This window comes from Cricetulus griseus (assembly GCF_003668045.3).
Source record: "Cricetulus griseus strain 17A/GY chromosome 1 unlocalized genomic scaffold, alternate assembly CriGri-PICRH-1.0 chr1_1, whole genome shotgun sequence".
NCBI classification, from domain to species: domain Eukaryota; kingdom Metazoa; phylum Chordata; class Mammalia; order Rodentia; family Cricetidae; genus Cricetulus; species Cricetulus griseus.
The window spans coordinates 184,663,653-184,686,873 of NW_023276807.1; the positions used below are offsets into that span (position 1 = coordinate 184,663,653).

Here is a 23,221-nt window from a genome sequence, read left to right on the forward strand (position 1 = left end):
AAAATAAAATTTGAACTTCATAGATCATGTAACTACCAGATACATATGAGTGCTAGATATATAATTTATATCAAACTCATAAATATCAAATGATACCTAAGTTTCACATATTTCTAGATTTTTTTTGTTGTTATTGTTTTTCGAGACAGGGTTTCTCTGTGTAGCTTTGGAGCCTATCCTGGCACTCGCTCTAGAGACCAGGCTAGCCTCAAACTCACAGAGATCTGCCTGCCTCTGCCTCCCGAGTACTGGGATTAAAGGCGTGCGCCACCAACGCCCGGCTATTTCTAGATTTTAAGTTCATGAAATCATGTTAACTTAAAAGAATACTTGTTGGAAGCCAGCTAAGCAGAGCTGATGTAGCAGAGCTAGACTCCAAACCCAGGTGGTCTGGTGTCAACACTGCATGCTTCCAGTACTCACTGAATGCATTTGTGCTGGGTGGGGATATAGAATGCTTTGATGCAAGATAAGTAATTTGGTGTGGCTCTCAAAAGTCAAAGACACTGTTCAAACTGTAAGAGGCTGCTGGCTTCTATAAAGATAATCATTTCTTAAAAAATTTTAGATGAATATTATGTATATGAGTGTTTTGCCTACATGTATGCCTACACATACCTGCCTGGGAACTTGCAGAAATGTTCATGTAAACTTCATTTCTCAAAGTTAGTCTATTTTTCACATTTCAGAATTGAAGTCCTATTATTACAACATGTAACAGATTTTAAATTGCAGATGAGAAGAATAACTTACTATACAAATTGAGCCTAAAAGTCAAATAAACTGCAGCAGGACAAGAGTGTAGGTACTGCACAGCATTATGACCAGATCTCAAGTGTCTAGTGAGGCTGCTGCAAACTGCAATCTTCCAGAAGAGGCTGATGATAACACTAGATAAATGTTAACTATACTTTCTTAGGGAACTGAAGAGGCTCTAGAAGTTCCTGCTTTAATTCCAGTTAAAACCAAGGATGAATCTTATCTGGGCTGAGAGTGTAACTCAGTCATAGAGCATGTTTCCCCTGTACAAATCACCCCCAAAACCATGCAAACTACTTTTAGACCCAAAAATGCTAAGTAGCAGGTAGTGTCAAGTATGATATACTCTATTTGGGAATCTAAATTCACAAATACTATGGAAATTCTAATTCACCACAATTACAAATGTCTACAACTTTAGCAGGACAAAAAATTTTTTAAACAATTAAACCAATATAGCAAAGCTGTATTTGGTTGAAAAGACCTTTTATTTCACAAATTCTTCCTCACATAAGTGAATCCTCTACACATCACCCTTTTCAAGTAAAGCTTTAATTATAGCAAAGCTACCTATATATATATATATATATATATATATATATATATATAGAGAGAGAGAGAGAGAGAGAGAGAGAGAGAGAGATTCAACTCCTAAGAGAATCTTATCATTGAGCCTACAGTCTTAAGAGACAAATTTTCATTATTAAAAGAGAATTCTTACCCAGTACTTTACAATCTATTTTGTTTTTGTTTTTCCCAGACAGGATTTTTCTGTGTAGCTCTGCTGTCCTGAAACTTACTCTGTAGACCAGGCTGGCCTAAAACTCAGAGATCCACCTGCCCAGCATACCTTTTGATCTTATGAGACTACAATTTAAGAGGGTTTGAGAATGTTTCAAAAAAAAAAAAAAATTTTTTTTCTTTTTTAGTTTTGTGCTACTTACAAAGGGTTTAATTAATTTGAGTATTTCCCTCATAAAACCATCTCTTATCAGTACAGTTCTAATTATCCAAAATCCTTATGTCTCCATTGCATTTGGATTTTCAAAGCTAAAACAAGATATTTGGTATCTCTGTCCCAACAGTTTAAAATTCTCATATAAATTCACAGGTGCTGGCCTGAAGGCAAGGATGTAATTATATCACTAGACCCAAGAAAAATGAAAAATGGGTGTTTATTGGGGACAATTACACAGAAAAATACAAAGAACCACCAGAGCGTTTCTCTGCTCTTCCTACTGATCCACTGACCCAACAGAAGGAGCAAGCAATGAAAAGCCACACCTCAGGCTCCTCTCTTTCTGCTTAGGTTCGCCTGAAGCCACACCCAAAGGTCCAAAGACCAAATGCCTACACTGGCCTAAGGCTGTATATTTCAGTGGCAGACCTTATTATGTGTGAGGCCCTGGTTTGGAATCCAATCTGAAACCAAAAACCTTAAAGGCTAGTCACTGATTTAAAGCTTCGAGACTCCCAGTCTTTCATAATTTAAGACCTAAAAATTTACATGAAAGTTTTATACCTCTGAGGCAATAGATGGGTTCTAAATAGATGCTTCTACTAATATTATAGCAAACTATGGCTAGAGAAATGTCTCAGTGGTTGGGAGAATTTGCTGCTCTCCCAAAGGATCGGAGTTGTTTTCAGCACCCAGGTCAGACAGCTTACAACTCTAATTCCAGCTCTAGGGGACTTACTGCCTCTGGCCTCAGAGGGTACTTGTATTCACATGCACATACCCACATACAGGCACACACATCTACATATTAAAAATAAATCTCACATATATAAAACAAACTAAAACTAAGTATCTACGAAACAGTCTAGCCTTTGATTAAAGCCTGAGAAACAAATCATATGTTAAACATATTATTATGTTATGTATATATTTCTTACAATTCTTACCTGCATTATTAGTACTAGGCTGACTATCCTGGGAATTGTCGCTGCTTTCAGGGGGAGGCTGCAGGGAAGGTGATGGAGCTGTTTTAGTTCTTTTTTTGTTTGTCTTTCTTTCCACTTGACAGTCGTCGTCATCATCATCTTCACTTTCACTGAGATCGTCAAAGCCAAAATATTTAATTTTGTAATTAGAACTTCCAGAACCCCCTTCATCACCTCCTGTCTCATCATGATCTTCAAAACCAAAAAATTCAAGTTTAACATCCTTTTTGGATTTAGTATTACTAGGTCGAAATCTAGTAGTGGTCTTGGAAGTTGCAATATCTGCCTTTTTCCTGAGCCGGCCAGCCTCTCCTAAGTCTGCAGGAGTGGACGCCGTGAACTCATCCATACTCCGTTCCATTGTATCCTGGATGGTAACATTACAAACTGACAAGCAGGATGGATGTAAAACAGTGTAATCTCTAGTCCGTCCAACTGTTCCTCTAAAACTGGTCCCACAACTTACACCACCTTTCTTTGCCTGATTCAGGCCATCTTTACTTGAGTCACTGTTTGCTTTGGCTAAGGCCTGACTGGTGCCATCCATTAGCTTATCGAAATTTAATGCTCCCTGTGAGGATTTTGCTTTATTGGCCCTACAGTACGTCCTACAGTTGCTTGGCCTAAGAACACTTTGTATAATATCTTCTTCAATGGCTTCATTTAGATTTTCCAATCGGTTTTTTAAATCTTCATCCTTCATCTCTAAAAGAGAATCATTATCCAAACTCAGAATACAGTCTTCTGATCTGATATCTTCAAAATCATTATCCCACTCATATAAACCAGTTCTTACAGGTCCTTTGACTGGACAACTTTCAGATGGAGACTCTGATCTTTTCCCAGACTGGGTGTTCCAAGTATCATTTGTTTCCTTAATCTCATCAGCTTTATATTCAGAAGCTACTGTGGTTTCTGTGTTGGGTTTCTTAGTACTATCTTCAGCATTTTTATGAAAATGGTGACTATTTTTTTCATGTTCTTCACTAAAATTCTCCACTTTATCTATAAAAAAAATATGTCAGGTTAAAAACATGAAATGTCATCAGTATTCAAATTAACAAATAGCAGGGCTTTCTGAATAGTAATGCAGAATAATCCTGAAATAGCTGCAATAATTTCAAATTGTAAAAAAAAAAAAAAAAAAAGTTTACACATTTGACATTTGCTCTCCTAGTCAGTATGTACAACTGCATGTCTTCTAGTAACCTGTCCCTGAACATCTAAGCCTCTGTCATGCTGAACTCAGAAGAAGTTAGGCATTAAGAAACTGAACCAAGTGAACATTTAAGTTTTCAAGTAACTATGTTTAACTTAGAAAGTATTTAGTAGAACTAAAACTCAGCAACAATAAATGAAAGCCTTTCAGGGACATTTGTACTTACCTGGAACAGGGCTGCATATACGGCATATTAGCTTTGCCTAGAAACCTGCTTGCAGGAAGCTTCTCTAGATCTTTCTATATTTCTTCTAATCCTAAAAGCCACATGACATCATGTAATTTTTAACAATGGTTCTGGTATCTATGTGGTACCTATTTATGCATGTCAACCAGCATTGCAAGTTTAACATGACTTTTTAAAAGATTGATTTACTTATGAGTATGAGTGCTTTATCTGCATGTCCGCCTACATGCCAGAAGAGGGCATCAGATCCCACTACAGATGGTTGAGTCACCATATGGTGGCTGGGAATTGAACTCAGGATCTCTGGAAGAGCAGCCAGTGCTCTTAACTGCTGAGCCATCTCTCTATCCCTTAACATGACTACTTTATATGTGGGGAATTAATTTTTGTTGTCTTAAATGTTTATCATCAGAAGCAAACTTTTTTACCTTCCAAGTAAAAGATGGCAATATGATCCAACTAATTATCATGATTCCCTTTGCACTTATTCATGAGTAAAGACTGGAAAATATTACTCTATACCAAACAGTAAAATTGCCTCAGGAAAAATACGTCTACATTTAAGAACTATTCACAATTCTTGTGTTTTGCTTTGCTTCAACAGGGTCTCACTATGTGGCTCTGGCTGTCCTCAAACTCACAGAGACCCACCTACCAATGTCTCCCAAACAGGTCCTAGGATTAAAGGCATGCACCAGGACACCAGCTTATTTACAAATCTTAATAAACACACTTTCAAAAATAGTCAAAAGGAATGCTTTATATGGATAATGTTCTTTATTTTTATTACATAGTGTTCTGTTTGCATATACACCTAAGAGGGCATCAGACCTCATTATAGATAGTTGTAAGCCACCATGTGGTTCTGAGGACCTCTGAAAGAGCATCCAGTGCTCTTAACCTCTGAGCCATGTCTCCAATGCAAGATAATATTCTTAAAACAAAACAAAACAAAACATTTATTTATTCATTTATATGTATGAGTGTTCTATCTGCATGTATGCCTTTATGCCAGAAGAGGGCATCAGATCCCACTATAGACGGTTGTGAGCCTCCATGTGGTTGCTGGGAATTGAACTCAGGACCTCTGGAAGAACAGCCAGTGCTCTTAACCTCTCAGCCATCTCTCCAGCCCCCAAGATAATATTCTTGAGGATAGTTTATAGATCACAAATTACTATAGCTATTAAAAATTATGCCACAGTATAAGACTCCTCGGTAATTACCTTTAATATACAAGTATGCTCCCAGAGACTGAACCCAGGGTATTGTGAATACTGAGCAGATAGATGCTCTACCAGTGAAGTGTGCCCCTCTTCTTACCTTTCAATAAAATTCTTAGCAGAATCTTAACCTGTAAGTTCATCAATTCCCTCTCTATCCTATATAGCAGAGTTGCATGCAAGGAACCCAAAACCACAATCTAGGGTCTGCTGTTCTTACACAAGCTGAAGAACGAATACTGTGTGTAGAATTCTTCCAGTATATGGCAGCTCTGGAGTAATGTATAACCAGTGACTGGAACCATTTTCCCATCATTGTTTGCTCCAAGCTTCTCTGTACCTTTTAAGATACCTGTATTTTATATTCTGAGACAAGGTTCCATGTAGCTTAGCTCAGATTGGCCTTAAGTGCCTGATCCTCTTGCCTCCACCACTAAAGTAAGAAAATTACAGCACCCCCCCACACACAGTCCAGATATCTTTTACTTTCTTTCAACTCCAAGTTTTTCATTTAACCAATCATATTGCATACAAAGTTCCACGGGCCAGCAAGTTTAGAGGAAAATTAGTATTTAGTAAAAATATAAAATAATCAACATTTTAGGGCTTGTGCCCTTTTGTAATTATGTAAAACAGAGAAACGTAAAGAAAGCAGGATTTTTAGCGGAGATAATTTTTGCTAAAGTCATTAGTTTTAGAGGCAGTTATTTAGTGTAGAATCCATTTCTGACATCTTTTTTCAAGCAGTTTCTATCTTTATGATAAACTCCTTTTTAATTTATGGTACATTATTTAAAATCAGTTCCCAAAACCTAGCATGGTAAAATTAGTCAAAACCAAATCCAAAGAAACAAATACCACCACTACCACTGACAACAACAAAAAACCCACAAAGGCCCCTATCAGCTACATCAAATATTTAATGTCTTTTAGTTTTTCAGCATCTCTAGATTGCCTCTACAATGGTAAAATGATGCTTAGCATTCATAAGAACCTGGGTTCAATCCCCAGACCTGTCCCACAAGTAAAACCACCAAGCAGCCTTAAATAAAAGATATAGGCCAACAAGGTAGCTCTATGGTTAGGAGAACTTGCTGCCAAGCTTGAAGACTTAAGTTTGATCCTTTGGACCTAGAGAACTCCCCACAAGTTATCCTTTGACCTCCATATTTGAATAAGTATACACACGTTTGCAAGCACACACACAATTTTTAAATCCTGCCTTTTCAAAGGGTCAGTTAAATGATATCAAGTGTGAGGGCACAAGCCTATTAATTCACAGGATTGTGAATTCAAAGCCAGCATGTTACACAGACTGTCTCAACTCACATCCTCTCTCACATCCTCTAAGAAAGATTAAATGACCACTTATTCTTGAAGGATTCTTAATCTTATGGGAGGAGGGGGAGATGAGTCTCTTAACAATGAACACAAGAAGCTGGTAGTAGTAGCCCACACCTTTAATCCCAACACTCAGGAGGTAGAGGCAGACAGATCTCTGAGTTCAGGGCCAGCCTGGTTTACAGAGCAAGTTCCAGGCCAGGCTCCCAAAGCAATACGGAGAAACCCTGTCTTAAAACAAACAAACAAACAAACAAACAAACAAACAAAAAGAACGGATTGTAAAAATAAGTGATTTAATGTTTGAGTAAAGTCAAATTCCTCAATAAAATTTAAAAATTAGTGGAGGGGTTTCATGGTTCTGTAAATTTTATAAAATTAATTTATAATATGTACAGTGGGTTGGGGGTCATTATAGGAAGTTGCCAAACACTTAAAGGAAAAAGAAAAAAATTAGCAGTGGTGATGGTGCACGCCTTTGATCCCAGAACTAAAGACACAAGAGAATCGCTGAGTTTAGGCCAGCAGGGTATACTAAGAGTTCCAGGACAGTCAGGGATACAGAGAGAAACCTTGTCTCAAATCCCACTCACCACCCCCAAATAAGGTGAAAAAAGATAAGGGAATAAATCACACACACACAAATCAATGTATATACAAACTGGGATTTCAGATTTTTTCAAGTAATTAATCCCATGATGCATGCTAAAACATGAGGGGAGAAAAACAGCATACTCTGTACATGAGGCCTGCAAGATGACCCAGCAGGTAAAAATCACTTGTCGCCAAGACTGACAACCTGAGTTTGGTCCCCAGAAACCATGTGGCAGCAGAAGGAAATCAACTCCCATCAAGTTGTTCTGACTTTATACACAATTGTTATGGTACATGTGTTACACATAAGTAAGTGGGTTTTCTTTTAAGGAACTAAACATGGAAAACAGAAGAGATATGTAATGTAAAGTAGAATTTTTAAAAACATTTCATTCCAGAATGGACAAGCTTTGCTCAGATTTAAAATTCACAAGCCACAGTCATCTACATAAAATAGAGATTAAGTATGACAAAATGTTATTATATAAAGAATTAATAAAAGGTGAAAAGGTGAATAATAAAATATAGGAAGAAAAGAAGGCCAATTTTCTGTATTTGAAAAGAGCTTGTGTAGGGCATGGAGGGGCATGTCCAGCTCTCTAAAGACTAAGGTAGGAGGACTGGGATCCTGAGGCCAGCTGGGCAACAAAATCAGACCTATCTCAAAAAAAAAAAAAAAATGAAGCCAAACAGGCAAGCAAAAAAGAACATTTAAAGGAAATGAAGATGCAAAGTGCACAACTTTTAAAATATAGCAATCTATATGCCTCAAACAGAGAAGAATTTCATTTTTGTTGCTTTTTGTTGTTGCTGTTGAGATGAGATCTTGCTTTCACAACCACACCTGGCCTAGAGCTCATTAAGGACTCCAGGATGGTTTTCAACTCTACTCTTCTTACCTCAGCTTCCCCAGTACTGGGAATTACAGGCATATGCCACTCTACCCACCTGAGACAGATTTCTTAAAATACAAAAAGCACTACCCATAAGAAAAACAAAATTTACATTTATCAAGACTTTATTTGGGCTGGGGACACAGCTCAGAATAGAACTTGGCCTATTATGCACAAAACCCTTGGTTCAAACTCCAGCACCTCCAAACACCAAAGGAAAAAAATCTGGCAAGGACATACCCACCTGTATGTAATCCTAGCACTTGAAAGGTGGAGGCAGAAAATTTCTTCAAATTAGCTACATAGAATTTAAGGAGACTATCTCTAAACAAAACATCCATCAGAAGAAAATAGCTGCTGGGCACAGTGGCACACTTGGCTATATATTGAACTACAGAGCATTCTGGGCTACATGAGACCTTCTCTTAAACCATAAGATAAGTAAATAAATGGAGCCTCGTGATCAGTTATCTGGAAGCTCTCCAAAACCTGTCCTTTATGATTTTCATGATGGCTCTTCTGCTACAAGTAATTAACTTAACCTTTTGACTCCTTCCCCTTCCTTAAAAGGTTGCAAGTAGGGGTACCTCTTGAAGTTTCAACCCTCTAATTCTGATTTCATCTACCTAGTGAACAAACACTATTCATCCTAAAGCTCCCGAAAAGATGTCAACCATGAGCTCATTACAAAATGACATATTTCAGAATGTAAGTGCACTGTATGTAACTAAAAAGCTACAATTAACAATATTAACAATAAATGTCATTCTAGGGAGAACTGTGGTAGCTGGCCAAGTAAGGGGTTAAGCATGAAGAGTCTACCAATACCATTATAAACCAAGTACAACTAAAAATTTACAAAAGATAATACAGATTCCAATCCCAACATAAAAAATAAGCAACTATTTTTCTACCTTTCACCAAGGTACAAAGTTTGACTCAGCAGGAGGATGACACCAGTTTGGGAGAGGGGGGTGCATACTATTAGAAGAAAATTGTCAATTTAAAACATATACATATACACATATACATACATACATACATACATACATACATACACACACACACACACACACACACACACACACACACACACACACACACACACACACACACACGGCTGGAGAAATGGCGCAGTATTAAGAGCACTCAGGTGGCCGGGCGTTGGTGGCACACGCCTTTAATCCCAGCACTCGGGAGGCAGAGACAGGCGATTTCTGTAAGTTTGAGGTCAGCCTGGTCTCCAGAGCGAGTGCCAGGATAGTCTCCAAAGCCACACAGAGAAGCCCTGTCTTGAAAAACCAAAAAATAAAAAAATAAAAAAAAAAAGCGCTCAGGTGGCTCACAAGCACCTGTAACTTTGGCTCTAAGTGATGCTTTTTGCCTCCTAGCACTTGCACTCACATGCACACACCCAAATACAGGCACACATACCTACACATAATTTAAAACAATAAAAATAAATCTTTAAAATGTATGTGCCCTTTCAAAACCACTTTTAAAAATAATTCCCACCACTATACTAACAGGTAACATGGTGCTCAAAATCTTAAATGGGAAGATGTTCAACTTAACATTTACTTGCAACAAAAGACCAGAAGCAGAAAAGGCAGCTGAAGTACACACACACAATAGGGAAGTGTGAGGCTGCTTAAAAAAAAAAGCAAGGGCATTGGTGGTGCACGCCTTTAATCCCAGCACTCGGGAGGCAGAGGCAGGCAGATCTCTGAGTTTGAGGAAAGCCTGGTCTCCAGAGCAAGTGCCAGGATAGGCTCCAAAGCTATACAGAGAAACCGTGTCTCGAAAAACCAAAAAAAAAAAAAAAAAAAAAAGGCGATTCTACATATACAGATCAATATAGATTTTAAAGTTATCACTTAAGTGTACTAAAAGCACAGTATATGCACATATACCCCAATATTTTATATCTCACATTCTATGTATGTGCTGTTTTGAAACAAAAGCTCAGTGTAACCAAGGCTGGCCTTGAACTATGTAACCTGGACTACTTTCAAATTAGAGATTACCCTGCCTTGCTGTCCTAAATACTGGGATTACTATCATGCTATTACACTCAGCAAGTGTGTTTGAGTTTTTAGGGTCACATACTGTATATAAACTGGTTAGGGGAAAAGCAAGTTGAGGTACCACTCAATGATAAAATGCATGTTCACATACTCAAAGTCTTGGGTTCTAGCACCCAAAACATAATAGAAATATTCCTGGAATCTGATTCAGTGAAGAAAAGCAACTTTTCACTGTCAAGAGAGCATTGTGGCATACCTAATATCCCAGCACTTGGACTGATCAGGAAGATCTTGTGTAACAATGAGAAGCAGAAGAAACAGCAGTAGCACTGGCACCACCACTACTACTTAGTAGGCCCACTACACAAGTCAGCCAAAATTAAATCAACTGTCTATCATTCCCATCAACAAAACAGCCCATATACTTAGGTTTACACAGGATTCTACCCCTAATGAGCCCCCAGGATGACAACAGAATTAGGTTAAAGCTGAGCTTCATGTGTTCATGCCCTCAACAGAAGGATACTACTTTTCTTAAAGTAGGCCTCTTCTATGTGGCTCAGGTAACTCCTAATCCATTTGGGTCACGGTGATAATAGCTTCACTGTAAAGAACCAAGGTTGGGTGGGAGCCCACCCCTGTGATTTTCCTACATCCCTCCTATACCTTTGTAAATAACCCCTCCTCATATTACCTAATTTGGGCAAGGCATCTATTTCCAGCTGTCCTAGTTCTTCTCTTTAAAACATGTGAATTTTCTCAATCCTCAGGCCACTACAACCATTCTGTGAAATCCTCATTTAGTTAACTTTTTTTTTTTTTATCAGAAACCCAATTCAATCAGTTGAGCCTTTCATGCAACCTTCTGCAGCACATTACCTGCTACATTTCCTTCAGTAGCTCTAGCTGTTTCATATTAGCCTTCTTTCTATTTTAGTTTCTTCCTTTTTCTCTCTACCCTTTAGGTATAGGAATTTCTTCACAGTTCATTTCAAAAACTTAATGGCTTTGTGTAATTCTGCATTTTCAAATATTTATATACTTAATCACATTTATTATCTCTAAAGGTTACTTATTTAAACTCAATCCTGTATCTACCTCTCAAAACCCAATATAACCAGGTATGGTGACTCATGCCTTTAAAATGACTCTAAATTCTAAGGGTAGAGAACGTATGTGGGGGAAAATGTTCTGTGAAGTACTATAAAAATATATCATGGAGCTGGAGAGATGGTTTAGAGATTAAGCACCGATTGCTCTTCAAGGAGACCCAAGTTCAATTCCCAGCACCCACATGGCAGTTCACAACTTTTCTAGGGGATCTGGCTCCTTCCCATGGACATACCTGCAGACAAAACACCAGTGCACATTAAATAAGTAAAATATGTATGCATATATATCAATATATTGAAAGCAGTAATTCATCATAACCTGCACAAGTTAATGGCACACTTCCTGAAGTGTATCCAGAGGATAGCATGTTTACAGTTTTCATTAATTTATGCACAGCTGGTATGCTCCTGGATCTGAGGAGAAACTTGTTAGTGCCCTCCTGCACTCTTGTTAACTCTTTGAGAACAATACTGATTTTTCAGGGGGGAGGGGGGAGTGATGGCACTTGTTAAAACCCTTGCACTTGTGAGGTGGAGGCAAGAGGATCATTTTCAGCTATATTTTGAATGGGAGGCTAGCCTATGCTATAGTCTCTAGATATAAATAGACAGAGACAGATAAAATTCTACTTAATAAATGAAGGCTGGGGATGTGGTAGGATATACAAGGCTTTGAGTATAATCACTGGCAACTGTAAGAACTAACCAAAAAAGCACTTGAAAATCTGTGTCTTAAAAAAACAATCTGTGTCTAGGGCTGAAGAGATAGCTCGGGGGTTAAGAGCACTGGCTGCTCTTCTATAAGATCCAGGTTCAAGCCGGGCGTTGGTGGCGCACGCCTTTAATCCCAGCACTCGGGAGGCAGAGGCAGGCGGATCTCTGTGAGTTCAAGACCAGCCTGGTCTACAAGAGCTAGTTCCAGGACAGCCTCCAAAGCCACAGAGAAACCCTGTCTTGGAAAACCAAAAAAGAAAAAAAAAAAAAAAAAGAAAGATCCAGGTTCAATGCACAGCACCCACATGGCAGCTCACAACTGTCTGTAATTCCAGCTCCATCGGACCTGATACCCATGGTAAAACACCAATATGCATAAAATAAAAATTTTTAAAAATCTGTCTGAACATTTGCATATTGCTGAATTTTTGTACTCAACACAAAAAAATAGAAAGATATTTACTACCTGCACAAATAAGGTCTACTTTATTCAATAGTATTAAATACTCTTGCTGTATTTTTGTCAAAAAGAAAATTAAACAGAAACAAAGGGGAATTTGTAATTTGCTTCAACATCAAAATAAAACTAATCTTGTGACAGCTGTTTTAATTATAAGGCCATGTATTAATCATTTATTTACTAAGTTTATTCCTACCAGAATACAATATCATACGAAAAGAAAATTTTGAATGTTTAACAGCTATTCCACTTAATTCAAGTTATCCAAGAACTTGTTCTGTAGACCAGGCTGGCCTCAAACTCAGATATGCCTACCTCTGCCTCCAGAGTGCTGGGATTAATGTTGTGTACCACCACCCAACTGTTATCCAACTTTTGAATGATGTTTTATCCTTTATATATTGGGAAGTAAGTCAGTTCTACAAGGTTATGGCTGATAAAGACTTAGCTCAAAACTGGAACTGAAAAAAATAATAATTTCTTACCTACTTTTCTTGAAACTTGAGATACCATGTTTTATACAAAAAAAAAAAAAATCCCCACATTCACTATCTAAAGGCAAATAACTTCCCAATACTAATTAAGTTAGGATTATCTAACAATCCTCACAATTAATTCTTTATCCAATAAATAAACAATATCAATTCAGTTAAGTTTCTAGCCCACTTTTTAAAAGATATTTTATTTTTAAATTATGTTCAGGTGTGTAGATGCCTGTGTGTGTAGATATATGCACAAGAGCAAGTGCTCTCGAGGCCAGTTGTTAGACCCCCTAGAACTGTAGTCACTAGTGGGTGCTGGGAACCACTCAGGTGTTCTGCAAGAGCCATATGCATTCTTAACCAATGAGCCATCTCTCCACCCCCCTCACGTTCCCCATCCCATCTGTAGTCCACTTTAAACTATCAAAAGTAGAACTAAGCATTTCCCTTTCTGAAAAATCACCTTTGGTTCTAAAATCAAATCTCATAATGTCTTAATAACACCCCTCAACAAGCTCACACATTCAATACAGCTTTAAGCAAATGGGAAAAATTTATTGGCTATGAAACCAGTCATGCAAATTAAGAGCTTATGCTATAGTTATCTCAATATTTGGCAGAGTATGTAGACTACCCCAGCTGGCTGGCACAGAAAATGTGCCAAACAGAAATTAAGTCTCTGCATACTTTTTTCCCCCAAGAGTCCAGACTAACAAAGAGGGGAAATTGAAGTAACCCCACATGAAAAGCAAAAGCAACCATTTTAAAAAAAGTCCTGGGGGGCAGGGAGGGAGACTGGAGAGATGCTCAGTGTTTAAGAGCACTAGCTTCTCTTTCAAAGGATCCAGGTAAATCCCCAGGACCCGCATGGCAGCTTACAGCTGTCTATAATTCCAGTTCTAGGAGATCCAACATCTCACACATACATACATGCAGATTAAAAAAAAGTGGAAGAAGAGAACCACTTCACAAAGTTGTCCTCTGCCTTCTAAAAGTGCACCATATCATGTGATGCACACATCATGCCGAGGGGGGGGAGGGAGGGAGGGAGGGAGGGAGGTTAGTCCTGAGAATAGAGATGGGGTCCACAGGATCCAACTTCCACCTGGGTGGCTCACAACTGACTAACTCCAGTCCCAGGGGATCTAACACCCTATTCTGGCCTCTACAGGCACTGCACAAACATGGTACAAAGGTTACACATACAGGTTAAACACCCACATACAAAAATAATTTTTTTTGTTGTTTTGGAGTTTTATGTTTTGTTTTTGTTTGTTTCGAAACAGGGTTTCTTTGTGTAGCAATTGATGTCCTGGGACTACTCTGTTTACCAGGCCGGCCTCAAACTCACAGAGATCTGCCTGACTCTGCCTCCAGAGTGCTGAGACTAAAGATGTGATGTGAGCTACCTCTTTTTAATGCAGTCTTGGATTCCAAACTTTAAATAATACTAGATAGGTATTGGTAGAGAGCTTGTCTGGCATGCAAAAGGCCCTGGGTTCAAACTCCAACACCAAGTAAACCAGGTATGGTGTCAAATGCCTAGAATCCTTGCATTCAGGATATGGAGGCTGGAGGATCCCATGTTCAAGGTCATCTTTGTCCACATAGTGAGCTCAAAACCAGTCTAGGACACACAAGATGAAGTCTCAACAAAAGCTCCACAGGGTGGGGTGAGATGGGTTAGCTGGTAAAAGTGCTTCTTATGGAAGCCTAACAATGAGTTCATTTGCAGGAACCCATGCTAAGACAAAACAACTCCAAAATATTGTCTGATGCTCTTCATATTTCAACTATACTAATGCACACAATACACACAATTAAATTTCTTTAATTAAAAAGGGGGGGGGGTCTGGAGAGGTGGCTCATTGGTTAAGAGTAAATACTACTTCCCCACAGGACCTGTGTTCAATCCCCAGTATCCATGTCAGATAGTTCATAACTGCCTGTGACTCAAGCTCCAATGGAACCAATGCCTCCAGCACCTGCACTCATGTGCACATAACAACACACACATACACACATACTAAAGAGAAATCTATCTATCTTTCTTTCTTTCCTTTTATTTTCTTTTCTTTTCTTTCCTTTCCTTCTTTTGGGTATTTGAGACAAAGTTTCATTGTGTAGCCCTGACTGTCCTGAAACTCACTCTGAAGATAGACCAGGCAGGCCTCAAGAACTCTTGAGATTCACCTGTCTCTGTGTCTTGAGGGTGGAGATTAAAGGAAAGCACCACCACTGCCCAGCTTAAAGATAAATCTTGAACTGGACATGGACGCAACACCCAGAAAGCAGGGTCCATCCTTGGTCTACACAGTGAGTTCTAGGACAGCCAAGGCTACATAGTGAGTCAAAGGTCAAGTAAAATAATTATTAATACACTACCAATGATATCTTAAAAAGATGAACTCTAGCTCCTGCTCAAAGTCATTTTAGTGCCACACCTGTCTTTAGAATTGACTGGTTTTAAAAGCCAAATAAAATCAGAATGTTTTGTTTATAAATTAAAGATACAGAAGAATTTGCAAATGAAAACAGAACTACTGACTTTATTTGAAAATAAATACACAAGGAAAGACACATAGGAAAAAATGACCCCCAATTTTCCATACATTGAAGTAAGGTGTATTCAGTGGTAGATGACTGCCTGGCATACACAAAGCCCTAGGTACACAGGGGAGAAAAGATGACTTGCCATATACCAACTATTGAGTACCCAAGGTTCTTTCACTAGCCTATAACTGGAAATGTTGTGGTGTCTTGTTTTTCTTCTTTTCAATTAAAGGCTAGGGTAACTGAGTTTTTAGGCACAGTCTGTAATTCTTTCTGCTCTTTCCCTTATCTATTGGGCATCTGTTTACAAAATGGCAACCATTTAGGTTTTTAAAAAATTATTAATTAGCCAGGCGGTGCTGGTGCACGCCTTTAATCCTGGCACTAAGGAAGCAGAGGCAGGCAGATCTCTGTGATTTTAAGGCCAGCCTGTTCTACAGAGTGAGTTCCAGGACAGGCTCCAAAGCCACAGAGACATCCTGTCTCAAAAAAACAAACAAAACAACCAACATATATATATTTACTCATTTTTATTTATGTGTATGAGTATGTGCATATGTGTGGGGGCACATAAGCCATGGTGTGCATCAGTGTATAGAGGCCAGAAGACAACTTGCAGGAGTTGGTTTCTCTCTTCTCCTTCCACTATGTGGTTCCCAGAGATCAAACTCTAGTTTTCAGGGTTCACCCACTAGGCCATCTCACTAGACCAACCATTCTGTTTTATCATGACTTCATCTTGAATTTCCTCTCCAAATTAACGATAATTTTCAAAAGTACTACTCATTAAAAGTATTTAAGATGAAGAAATATCATCAAAAACTTAATCACATAGTTTTCTACAGACAAAAAGATGCACTTAGCATATACTATTAGAAAAAAATAATAAAACCCTAAGCATGGTTAAGCTTTTTCACTGGTGTGAAATAATTCCACAGCAGAAACTGGTGTGAGTGAACAGCTACCTCAGTGGAAGATACTATGGAACTTAAATCTTTGTACTTTGAACAAGTTATTGACAAAACGTTTAGTGAGTGAAAAGGCACTGACAATATGACAAGTAGATGCAAAAAACAGGAAATCCTAAAAGTTTAGACAAAGGCAATGAAAAGAAAATCTATAAAGCTCAGAACCAACTTATAAATATATGACTTCTATGTGGTTTGTAAAAATAACTGATTTACATAGGTAGGATAGGTTAAGACTACTACAAAAATTAAAAACACTTCCTCAAAGTTTGCTTCCTACCAACAGGAGCTGCCAGAGTTTGAGCTTCAAAAAGTCAATGAAAAAGAGAAAAATCCATAATGCTATATTCACTGCCGGGAGTTGATGGGGCACACCTTTAATCCCAGCACTCGGGAGGCAGATCTCTGTGCGTTCGAAGCCAGCCTGGTCAACTGAGTGAGTTCCAGGGCAGCCTCCAAAGCTACAAAGAATCCCTGTCTAAAAAAAAAAAAAAAACAACTGTACTCTCATTTTCTAGCTGCTTTACAACAGCAATTTGGACATATGTGAAGACACATCATCAAAGGGACATAAGTAATTAACTACCTCCTACAAATAAATGTTCCTATCCCCCTTATTAAACATTTATCTTTTTCCCAATCCTCTACCACCAAGGCCTCTTTCTGCCAAGACAGTACCTTTGGTCCTCCATGACATCTTTAACAACTTACTACCTCTACTCTTCCTTCTTCAGGCTACCTGCCTCATATGTAAAACAACTACTAGAACTCTCCAAGAAATGACAGTAAAAATACTACAATTCAAAGTGAACAGTACTGGCAGGCCAAAGCTTAACAAATAACAGGCTCAACAACATCTGGACAATCATCAAATCTCATTTAGTGGTTAAGAGCACTGGCTGCTCTTGAAGAAGACCTGGCTTCAATTTCTAGCACCCACATGGTGGTTCCCAACTGCCTGAACTCCAGTCCTAGGGAGGGATCAGATGCTCTCTTCTGACCTTGGTGGGCCCCACAAATGCATGTGGTATGCATACATAAATGCAGGCAACACTGTATAAAATGCTAAATCTAAAAAAATCTTTTTTAGGGCTGGAGAGCTGGCTCAGAGGTTAACAGCACTGGCTGCCCTTCCAGATGTCCTGAGTTCAATTCCCAGCAACCACATGGTGGCTCACAACCATCCATAAGGAGATCTGGTGCCCTCTTCTGGCCTGCAGGGACACATGCAGACAGTATACATAATAAATACATAAATAATTTAAAAAATATTTAAAAAAAAAATTCCATTCCAATTTTGTTACTAGTTTATATTAGAAAAATTTTAGCTAACCTGGAAACAGTTTTAGGCTGCTTTTGTAATTTTTTTAATGAAAGTCTAAGCTTAAGAACAATGCTAACAGGGCATTGGTGGCGCACGCCTTTAGTCCCAGCACTTGGGAGTCAAGAGGCAGGCAGGTCTCCGAGTTCCAGGACAACCTCCAAAGCTACACAGAGTACCCCCCCACCCCCGCCATGAGTATTAACCCAGAGATCAAGGGAATGACAACAACAGGTGGCTCACCAAAGTTGAGAAAAAGTGGAAAAGATGCTAAGCATAACTATGTAAGCTGCTCCATTGTACTACTTGATGTGCCTTACACTAAATCTGCAACAAATTCCTTGTAGATCACAGCACTGGGATTTCTATTCATTTCCTTTCAAAATGAGACCTATGTGGCCATGACTAAAATTTGTCAAAACAATAGAGACCTGAAGACAATTTTAACTGTAATAGCCATCCTTAACCTACTGTTGACAGGATGCCTGCACAATTCCAACTATATCTGAACTTTCTCCAAATCTTAGATATTTATTCTTCTAGTTAACTCCATCTATATCATTGAGTCTAACAGTTCTCATAAGACTGATGTAACATTGGCCCAAATACCTTAAGCTAACCTAGGTTTATGTAATACTCAATGCTCTACCCAGTATTTTCTGAACTATTTTTAGAGAAAACTCTAATTCTCAAAGTAAATTACCATCTTGTAGTTATCAGTAGCCAACCAATCTACAGTAACATAAAATACTAGCTAACAAATAGAAAGTATAAAATACTGTTCTCAAACTATACCAAGTAACAAGTCTCTAAGAAGTTGTCCGAATTAAAAATTCAACCAAATTGAGTTCTTTAAAGTTTTAAAATTTTTATAAGGGAGCTGGAGAGATGATTCTTCCAGAAGACTTGGATTCAGTTCCTAGCATCTACACAGTAGCTCATTCCAGTAGCTCCTCTTCTAGCCTCTGAGGGCACCAGGCATGAACAGTACATACATACATTTGGCAAAACAGCCATACATATAAAAGTAAATAAATTTAAAAAAATAACCTTATCAATAGCCACCTACTAATCATAAATGAAGGAGGAGAAAAAAACAGGTCACACATGAGTGTGTACACTCACATGTACACAAATACACCTCTTAAGGTGCCAGTGAGATGTCCCAGCAGGGGTGCTCAGAATGCAAGCCTGGCAACCTGAGTCTGATCTCTGGAACCCATGTAAACACGGAAAGAAACAACTATACAAAGTTGTCCTCTAATTTCCAAACACATGCATACACACACAAATAATAAATTAAAATTTCATATCACATAAATGGTTTACAAAAAGTTCTTGTGGCTTATCATAAAAAACATCAAAACTTACCTGAAGTTATTAATTTTGCACAACTACTTTTGTTTGCATTGTCTTCCAAGATTCTATTTGTGTTCTTTTCTTTTCCAATCAAAGTATCCTCCGTTAGTAAGCATCTATCAGAAGCAAAACTGTCTTCACCCACCACATGACTAAATTTGCTATTAGCTTCAAGTACAGAAGTGACTTCTTCCAGCTGAGCAGCTTCACTAGATTCTGGGTAAGATGAACCCTTACCCTGGGCTAAATTTTTTGAAGAAACAGGTAAAGACTCATCATCACTATCAAAACCAAAAGGATCTCCAGTATCTTCTTCTTCTACTTTAGGTTTCTTCGGAATTTCTTGGATATCTGGTTTGAAATTGGGCCTCTTCTGCCCTAACTTAGCCATAAACGTGGTCTCTCCCCATTTTGTACTAAGAGTAGTCCGTTTGTTGGAAAAAACTTCATCAAATTTTGAACTGCCATTTCCTCCTTTCCTACTGTAAGTTTTTCCAAATCTGGATGTCATTTTGACACCTGTTTCATATTCCCTGTGGAAAGAAATTTAAGAAAATATAATCACCAATCTTCTAACAAGTTTTAGGCATTCTATAAAAATAAGATCCTAGGGCTTCTCATATAGTTTTCAACATTCAGCATACAAACTTTTAAACTAGTTTAAATAAATGAGTTGAAGAGGCTTGTTCTCCATCCTATACTTCTTCCATCCATCAGGTTTGGTGGTGTTTTGGTTTGTTTTACAATAACTGCATACTCATATGAAACTTACAAAGTAAAAAAAGCTTACTAATAACCAACTTATAATACAGTACCTACAAATCTAACTTAAGACCTTTCTCAGTTCCAAACGAACTATTCTCATACACAATTTAACCAGGAAAAAAAAAAAAAAAAGCCTAAATAGAGTAAATACCCAAATACAAAATCTTTAAACACAATATATTAAGTTTTCCAGGATCTAAATAATGTCAGTTAGCTAAATTTACTTCTTGGGAAATTTTACTGCTCTTTATACAAAGTGTCAGAAAAACTGTTATTTTCCCATATAGTACAATTTGTAGCTTCTACTTAACCTTAAAGATTCTGATTTTTGAACTAAAGTAATTTGAGTTGACTTTAAAAAACATTCCTGCAGTGGTCATCTCCCTAAATTCAAGAAATCATTCTTCTAATCTTCCTTATCTCTATAGTACTATGCTCATTTGTTGAGTGACAATTTTCTGAAGTTGAAGAATTCCATTTTACAAAGGTACATGATTTATTATTATAAAAATAGAAATAAGCCAGGTGGTGGCATACCCTTTTAATCCCAGTACTTGGGAGGCAGGCAGATCTCTAAATTTGAGACTAGCCTGATCTACAAAATGAGTTCCAGGTTAGTCAGGGCTACAAAGAGGGACCTAGTCTCAAAAGACCAAAATAAACAAGTGAAATGAATAAAAATAGAAATGCATAGCTTTTATTTTCCTCTTCAATTTACAAACAAACCAATCTACCTAATTTACCTAAAAATATACTGGAAAAATATTTCCAAGGGAAGTAAGGCAAAGGTCAAATATTTAAAAACTACAAGTTACAGTACTTTTACAGCATCATCTATCATTATCCATTTCTTAACACTTTGACCTTCTGCAGTTTAAGTATCAATTTATCAGTGAAGGGGGTAAGCAGTCACTTATGGGCTTGGAAAATCTTCATTACTTTGAAACTTACAATGGAAATATTTAACTTATGCTTTCAAATGTTTTCAATCTACATTTAATATTTTTATTAAGTTCTTACAACTTAATGAATCACTGCCAATTCCCCAAATATTCAGTAGAGGACTCACCCCCCCCACTAATGTTTGAAAGAAAATCAATTCTGATTGGACAAAATAATAATTTAGTCATCATCCATATCTGTGCTAAGAGAAAATTTAGCTTTCCTCAGAATTTCCATTTTGCAGTTTTGAACACTAATAAGCTTTATTGTCTTTCTTGTTAAGTATAGCCTATTAGACAAAACAAAGACTAATAATTGAACAGCTACCAAAGACAAGAAAAGAAAGTCATTTCTTTAAGCTGTGATCTACAGACCTACATTTATACATATTCCAACAAAGCTGGAATATTTTGAACACACATACATGGCAATCATCTAAAAATGCTGACTAAAGGCCAAACCAAAAATCTAGACTTAATCTCCTTTATGCCAACATCTGAAAAACTCTCCGTAAAAAGTCAAAACCACAAAGCCGTCACTGTAGAAAGTTCATGGTCTGCAAATGAATACTTGATACTGAGTTACATGATAAAGACAATTCTATTTTTTTAAGTGATTGTGTCTCACAAGTAACACTGATGTATTCAATAATAACATTAAATACTGATGAAATAACATCAGTGACTTTTTAAATATTAAGCAATGGGAAATGTGTACATGAGACAAATATGGTTGAGTTATCTTCTACTGAATCCAGTAGAAATGAATACAAGAGAGCTCATTGTATGACTGTTTTTATTGTTTTCCATAACGTCCATTTTAAAAAAAAAAAAAGTCAACAGACTACTGCAATGGCCTTATCTTAGCACAGCCTATGTACAAATTCAAAAGTAATATATATTTAGCATAACATTTTACATACATTCCAGACACAACCTAGTTCAGGCTTCAAACTTCAACAACAGTCCGAAATAAAAGGGAAAGGAGGGTTCACAACTAAGTGGTTTTCAATCTTTGGGCCTTTGGCTCAGCCCAAAGCCCAGCCGACTTTTGAGGGAAGTGCACAGGGATTCAGATTAGGGAAGGGGAGGGGGGGTAAGTCCTCGCACTTAAACTGCAAAGAAACCTAGCTTCTCCCAAGCCCCCAAGGTACATTAGGGGCTTCAATTAAGAGAGGAACGTGAAGGGGCAAACAGACGCAAGCAGAAATTCTCACCTGGAGCTGCAAGTGCGCCAGGAGGCTGTAGCAGAGACACCCCCTCCGGCTGGACGCTCACGCAACTTTTCTCCTCCCAACCCCCACCGCCCAGGAAAGGGATGTCGCTTCGGAAGCCCCGGAAGCTTCTGCCACCGAGTCCCCGAAGCAGGGCCTCGGTGACGGCTAGAGGCGGAGGAAAACTCCGGGGCAAAGAATTCAGGACTGAAATCAACCGGACCGGGTATGGAAGAGAGAAGTCAATCAGCTAGCCGCCCGGAAAAGAACTCAAAAGGAAAATAAGAGGTGGGGAGGGAAGGAGTTCTTCAGATCTTTCAGTGCCCAACTTCCTCAGAAGCCAGGTGAGCAACCAGACTCGCACCGCCCCTGCCTCCTCCACCCACCCCGGCTCGCTCCGGGCCTAGGCAGCCGCCCGAGACCTCACTTACCCTCGGCGCCTGGCGGGTGCTTTGGCCTCGGGCCGCCTCCGCCTCTCCCGCTCCCAACGGCCCACGGGCGGGCGCGGGAGCCCCGCGCGGGAGAACAGTGCCGACCGGTGCTCCGAGAGAGGCGAGGGGCTCTGCTGCCGTCACAGCCAGCCGCTCCGCTTCGGTAAATAGGAAGCCCGGTCGAGGGGGGGGGGAGGAGCGGCGGCTCCGCAACTTCCCTCCCCACCTCAGGCGCGCCGGCCGGGCAGTACCTAGGCCTCCCAGGCGGCCGCCGCCGGTGCCGAGCCTGCTACGTGCCCCCACTGGGCCGCCGCCGCCTTCTGCGCCGCCGCCTCCGCCGGTGAATGGTCAGCGCTGGAGTTTGAACAGGGCCCTGAACCATCTCAACGCCATTTGCGCTCCCGGCCCCCACCTCCTTCCTCCAACAGCCGCTCGCTCCGTCACTCCGCTTCCCACAGGCCCCGCGCGGCCACCCGACCCCGCAGCCAATCGTACGGCCGCTTACTCAAACCGCCGCGCAGGCGCCGCGCCCCGCACGCGCCGGCTACCACCATTGGTCAGGCCGCGAAGCCCGACGGGAGTTGTAGTTCTCTTCTGCGAGGTTCGGTTGTCTAAAGCCGGGTTCCGGAGCGGATGAACGGCCTGAGTTCTGACTGCGGGCCTGCTGGACTTTCACAGTCTCGGGAGCAAGTTCTAGTTCCTGGCCACGCGACA

General features: G+C 39.2%; 1 protein-coding gene across 2 annotated transcripts in view; it reads right to left on the bottom strand.

The window, feature by feature from the left end:
• Positions 1–22,638, bottom strand: part of Wapl (WAPL cohesin release factor) — a 65,348-nt gene extending 42,710 nt beyond the window's left edge. For both annotated transcript variants that reach the window (XM_027389438.2, XM_027389437.2), the window contains exons 1-3: positions 22,508–22,638; positions 19,169–19,689; positions 2,665–3,708 (exon numbers count right to left, since the gene is read on the bottom strand). In XM_027389438.2, the coding sequence (XP_027245239.1) occupies positions 2,665–3,708; positions 19,169–19,667 (1,543 nt within the window). In that variant the 5' untranslated portion in view covers positions 19,668–19,689; positions 22,508–22,638. The remainder of the gene's footprint in view (positions 1–2,664; positions 3,709–19,168; positions 19,690–22,507) is intronic.
• Between the last annotated feature and the right edge of the window lie 583 nt (positions 22,639–23,221).